This window comes from Haematobia irritans, chromosome 3 (assembly GCF_050003625.1).
Source record: "Haematobia irritans isolate KBUSLIRL chromosome 3, ASM5000362v1, whole genome shotgun sequence".
NCBI classification, from domain to species: domain Eukaryota; kingdom Metazoa; phylum Arthropoda; class Insecta; order Diptera; family Muscidae; genus Haematobia; species Haematobia irritans.
Genome location: NC_134399.1, coordinates 15,953,401 through 15,959,405, shown reverse-complemented (window position 1 = coordinate 15,959,405; position 6,005 = coordinate 15,953,401). Strand labels below are relative to the sequence as shown.

The 6,005-nt window shown below is 41.3% G+C and overlaps 1 protein-coding gene across 1 annotated transcript; it reads right to left on the bottom strand.

Annotated features, from left to right (window-relative positions):
* Positions 1–1,977: 1,977 nt before the first annotated feature.
* On the bottom strand, positions 1,978–4,635 carry LOC142230773 (uncharacterized). Its single transcript, XM_075301401.1, has 2 exons — positions 3,964–4,635; positions 1,978–2,475 (listed from the first exon to the last, which is right to left on the bottom strand). The coding sequence occupies exons 1-2, from the start codon at positions 4,633–4,635 to the stop codon at positions 1,978–1,980; spliced, it is 1,170 nt and encodes a 389-aa protein (XP_075157516.1).
* Between the last annotated feature and the right edge of the window lie 1,370 nt (positions 4,636–6,005).

Below are 6,005 nucleotides of genomic sequence, written 5' to 3'. Positions count from 1 at the left end.
TTGCTTAATGACTGACGATATTTGTAGATGGTGTCTGGACCCGGAGGCAACAGAAGGCTGTGCCAGTGTCCAGTATTATCTTTAGAAGAAACAAGATATTGGGCTCCTTTTCCTTTCAGTATATAATGGTTAGGTTAGGTTAGGTTATGTGGCAGCCCGATGTATCAGGCTCACTTAGACTATTCAGTCCATTGTGATACCACAGTGGTGAACTTCTCTCTTATCACTGAGTGCTGCCCGATGCCATGTTAAGCTCAATGACAAGGGACCTCCTTTTTATAGCCGAGTCCGAACGGCGTTCCACATTCCAGTGAAACCACTTAGAGAAGCTTTGAAACCCTCAGAAATGTCACCAGCATTACTGAGGTGGGATAATCCACCGCTGAAAAATTTCTTGGTGTTCGGTCGTAGCAGGAATCGAACCCACGACCTTGTGTATGCAAGGCGGGCATGCTAACCATTGCACCACGGTGGCTCCCTTCAGTATAGTCAGTATATAATGGATGTGGGGAACTGCAATCTGAAGGATATACTTGCCTTCATCAAGGCCTCGAGAAGGAATACTTAGAAAGTTCTTTCTTTCGTGGTGAAATTCTGAGTCGATCTAGCGATGTCCGTACGTCCGTCTATTGCAATCACGCTATCATCCGAACGAAACGAGCTATCGACTTAAAACTTGGCACAAGTAGTTCTATTGATGTAGGTTGGATGGTATTGCAAATGGGCTATATCGGATCACTTTAATCAACCGTTCCCCAGATTTGACATTTAGAGGCCAAATTTCATCCGATTTATTTGAAATTTAAAAGACGACGTTAAGAAGTTTTAAGATACCAAGCCATCGGTAAGTGTTGCCATAACCCAAGTAATTTTCTATGCAATCCATTCTGGAAGTTAAATAAGATTCGGCTTGGCCAAACTTACGGCTGTATATATTTGTTCTGGCTTCAGTACCAACCTTACTTTTAAGATGTCCGGGAATTTAGGGAGGCTGAGATATAGATTGAAACTCTAGGAATCTAGGACCCTTTTGTGGCATCAAAGATCCTCTTAATACAATACTCGTGCCAAATTTTACCCAATTTAATATCAACTTTAAAATTTACGCTTATTGTTAAAAAGATTGATCCACATAATTTGCATTCTTCCCATTATACAGTCAAGTGCATACTTGAAGGTATAATAATGGATATGGATGCAGGCGAAGTATGGAAAACAGCTTTCTCTTGTTGCACCATTATAAGCTTCTCCTTTTAGCATGCCAGTTAAAAAAGGAAGTAAGCTTATTTACAATTCAAGTATGTGTGGCAAAAATATAAGACCTCAGACAGTTGTTGTCGGTAATGTTGCCCCAACACAAGCCGGATGTATTCGCTGTATTTGCTGTTGGTGTTTATGCGGCAAGTACTTTGGGGTTTCCTTTAACCGCAACAGTCGAGAGTTGTAGTGCCTCAATGCAAAAGGCATCTTCCGATGCATTAATGGTGAATTGCAATTGCGAAACACAACCATGCAAAGTTTTTAACTGGCACTTTGGTTTGACGATTGTGTTTCGTATGAAGGTTATACGTATGAAGGATTTTTGTTAAACATCCGTTCGCCATAGTGGCAATAGAATCGTATGCACGAAAATGAGGTGATACGAGAATAGACAACAAAGGCATTCAAAAGAAATTATGAACAGCTGCATGCCGTCAAATTTTATTAGAAAATAAATAAGAAAGAGACAACAATGGATGGAGCCGATTATTTGAGACTCGACATCCACTGTTTATTTTCATATGGTTACCATCCCATTATATGGTCTAATAACCTTCAGATCTGCCTAGGTCCTTCACCCAGGGGTAAAGCGATAAAAGCGGTTATACTTCTCAGAATGCAAATCGTTCGAAACAGTCTGAAGAAACAAGAGCCCAGTTTCTTGTTCCTTCCTACCGCAGCCTCGAGTTCTAGGCAACAGGACAAGATAGATGTAAATTAATTCCGATACATTTGAAGTATTCGCTTTTTAAAAATAAAGGGGTTGCTGATGCTTTGTATGTTGCTTGATAATGTATTCCAAAGACGTATTGTACTGATAAAGAAATGCCATTCGGAAACAAGACATCGACGACTAAATGGTATTATTTTTCTTCCTCTGCTTGATCTTATGAATCTCAATTTGTAATACAAGTTATCCGGTGTCCGTTTTACTATAACTTTCTGCAAAAATATCAAAGCCTTTGAATTGAGGAGAGTCTGCAAACTAAATCCATACAGAGAATTCGCTAGATGTGTGACCCGTTGTTGCCTAGTCAGTCCATACACATAACGGATGATGCTATTGAAGGCAACATTTAACCTCCATAGACTACCCGAGTCACAATTAGCAAAAAGTTCACAGTCATAAATCAGTCCTGGTACCAGTAAAGTTTTCGCCAAGAGAATTCGTATGTTCAGTGGCGTATAGGAATGGCTAAACACAGCGCTCTTAACCTAGCATAAGTCTGGCCCGCAGCAGAATTGACATGGTCTGTCCAACTAAGTGAACTAAAGGGTGATACGGTCAAAATTTGGTCAATATAAACTTGACGTATTTCTTTCAATTTTGCATTTAAAAAACCTGAACACCCCTCATTTTGAAGGTGTGTGTGTGTAGAATGTTGCTCCTTTTTTGATTTTGGAATTCACTCTTCAGTTGTCAAAATGCCGTCCAAGCAAGAAGTGCAGCGTATCAAAATTTTGCTCGCGCATCGCGAAAATCCGAGCTACTCGCACGCAAAGCTGGCAAAATCGCTAAAAGTTGCCAAATCAACCGTTACAAATGTAATTAAAGTGTTTGGGGAACGAAAGAAAGTCTGGATCGGGGGGAAATCGAAAACCGGAAGCCGCTGAGATGACAAAGAGAGTTGCCGGTAGTTTCAAGCGAAACCCTAACCTCTCTCTCCGAGATGCCGCAAATAAGCTGGGTGTATCGTCTACAACCGTGCATCGAGCCAAAAAAACGAGCCGGACTATCGACTTACAAGAAGGTAGTTACTCCAAATCGCCATGATAAACAAAATACGACGGCCAAAGCACGATCCCGGAGGCTGTACACGACGATGCTGACGAAGTTTGACTGCGTGGTAATGGACGACGAAACCTACGTCAAAGCCGACTAAAAGCAGCTTCCGGGACAGGATTTTATACGGCAAAAGGAAGGGGAAAGGTAGCAGATATTTTCAAGCACATAAAACTGTCAAAGTTCGCAAAGAAATATCTGGTTTGGCAAGCCAATTGTACCTGTGGCTTGAAAAGCAGCATTTTCATAGCTTCCGGGACTGTCAACCAAGAAATTTACGCGAAAGAGTGTTTGAATAAACGTCTGCTGCCTTTCCTGAAGAAACACGGTTGTTCCGTACTGTTTTGGCTGGATTTGGCATCTTGCCATTACGGTAAAAAGGTGCAGGTGGTTCCCAAGGACAAGAACCCTCCCAACACGCCAGAGCTCCGCCCAATTGAAAAATACTGGGCTATTGTCAAGCGGAACCTAAAGAAGACCAAAAAAACTGCTAAGGATGAGCAGCAGTTCAATGCAAATTGGCTTTCTGCGGCGAAGAAGGTGGACAAGGTGGCTGTACAAAATCTGATGGCAGGTGTCAAGCGTGAGGCCCGGCAATCCGGATTTGGAAAAGCGAAAGCCTAACTGAATATTTTTCCTGAATTTTATACTAATTGAACTTGAAAAAGAAATTTAATTTGATTTTTTAAATAAACGATTTCACCGATTTACACGCGTTTTCCCTTGACCAAATTTTGACCGTATCACCCTTTATTGAAAATTACTCCTAAATTCTTCGCTCTGGTGGCAACATCTACCTTCTGATCATTTATAATAATATGCGGCGCATGTGGGTGGAAATGCTTGTTCCTGTGTATTATAAGGCATTTCGATTTCGTAGGGTTCAGCAATAATCCGTTAGCCTTCGCTCAATTAAATACACGGTTAAGATCATTGTTAAGCCTCAGCAATAATCCGTTAGCCTTCGCCCAATTAAATACACGGTTAAGATCATTGTTAAGCCTCTCTACCGTGTCCCTGATACTGCCAACATTGCCGCTCTGGAAAACCTGGACGTCATCAGCACACATGACAGTCTTGCAATGCTCTAATTGTAGGGGGAGGTCGTTGGCATATAGTGAGAATAATAACGGACCTATAATGGACCCCTGTGGCACACCCTTATATACAGGTAGAGGTCCCGATCTATCGCCTCCACTATAAACTGTTTGAATCCTGTCCTTAAAGTACGACGTAATCTGGTCCAATGCGGTTGATGTGAATTTAAAGAAACGTCTCAATTTCATGGCCAGATTTTGATGATCAACAGAATCAAACGCTTTTGAGTGGTCCAAAAGTACAAGAAATCCAACTTTGTTGTCATCAATATCTCCTCTCAACGATTCTGAAACCTCCACCAGGGCAGTAATGCAACTATGGTCCGGGCGAAGCCCAGACTGCCTACCAGTCAACAGTGACTCCCGGTGAAGATATTCTGACATCTGAGAGTGCGATATCTTCTCAAAGACCTTAGACAAGTAGCAGAGTATAGAAATGGAACGGAAATCCAAATTAGATTTAGGAACCGAAATGATTTTCGCATGTTTCCACATAGTGGGGTACATACTTGTGATTAAAATCGTATTAAAAAATGGTTAAGAAAAGGCAAAATCATTGGAAGTATGATCCTAATAAATTTTGGATCAATACCATCAAGACCAACGGCGTTAGACTTCACTTTGGAGAAGCTAATAACCACCTCATCATATGAGACACATCGAAACTCAAAAGAGCCATAAATATCAGAACCGTCCGCTGTTCTACTACTATTACCATAAAAAGAAACATCAATTGGTATGGTCGGAACATTAACGAAGGCCTTGTTAAGTTCATCAAGATCTCCGCAGTGCTGAGAAAGATACCTGGACTTACCAACACTTATAACCCGTATAACCACCCATTTACTTCTCGAGTCTACTGCCCCATGAAATTTCCCGACGTAATACCAAGCCTTGGCCGCTTTAATGTAGCTATTGACCCTATTCCTTGACGAACGATATTCCTGAAGGAGCTCAGGTGTCCTAAATATTTTCCATCTGGAATACGCAATATCCCTTTCCCTAATACAACCAAGGTCTATTGTTTAGACGTTGTTCTTCTATTCCTGATGGGGATGGTCTCATCATATATACGTACAATATTACCTTGCAGGAATTCTAGTTGCTGATCAACAGAGCTAAAGGTGTAACTATTGTCCCAGCCTACCGAATCGATCCTATCTTGCAGGGCATCAATACTCCGATAATCCCGATACGTGTAATTGTAAGTTCCCACCATTCGTCCCATATCAATTTTGTTTGCTTGCAGTCCGCAGAAGAAGCCCAATGTCCCTCTCATAAGTCATCATATTTACCATTGATTCTGTAAATATACATAGAAAGCGGAGGAAAAACGTCGCCAGTATATCTGCGTTTTCATTTCCTAGTATGCCATAATATCTAGATACCCAGCACAGAGCTATATTATTGTGTTCATTATGGTGAGAATCATAAGCTCTCTAAGAGAGAAGTTCACCAATGGGGTATCACAATGGAATGAATAGTCTAAGTGAGCCCGAAACATCGGGCTGCCACCTAACCTAACCTATAAGCTCTCTACGACAGCGGGTGACTATCTTTGACTTTATGTCTGAGGTATGCCCAGGTCCTTTATTGCCCCCTGGCTGTCAATGAAAATGCTGATATCGCATCGAAATAACGACTTCATCGATTGAAGCTCTGCAGATTTTGTAATAGCGAGTAAAGAAAGACTGTTCAATCTCCAACAGTAAATACCACTGCCTGTATACTAGGTCATTTTAGAACCACCAGTATAGATGTTTAGATAACCGAAATGTATCCTGTTATCGTTCTCTATGTTTGAGATAATTGAGTTTGGGTTACATCCAGCACAAAGTTAGTGAGAACCATAAGCTCTCGACGAT

What these genes read in the sequence shown, in the direction of transcription:
- LOC142230773 (XM_075301401.1), bottom strand. Translation starts at nt 4,635, where the DNA reads ATGTGGAAACATGCGAAAATCATTTCGGTTCCTAAATCTAATTTGGAT. An exon ending in TTAACAATGATCTTAACCGT is followed by an intron (nt 2,476 to 3,963) that starts GTATTTAATTGA and finishes GACTTATGCTAG; the next exon opens with GTTAAGAGCGCTGTGTTTAG.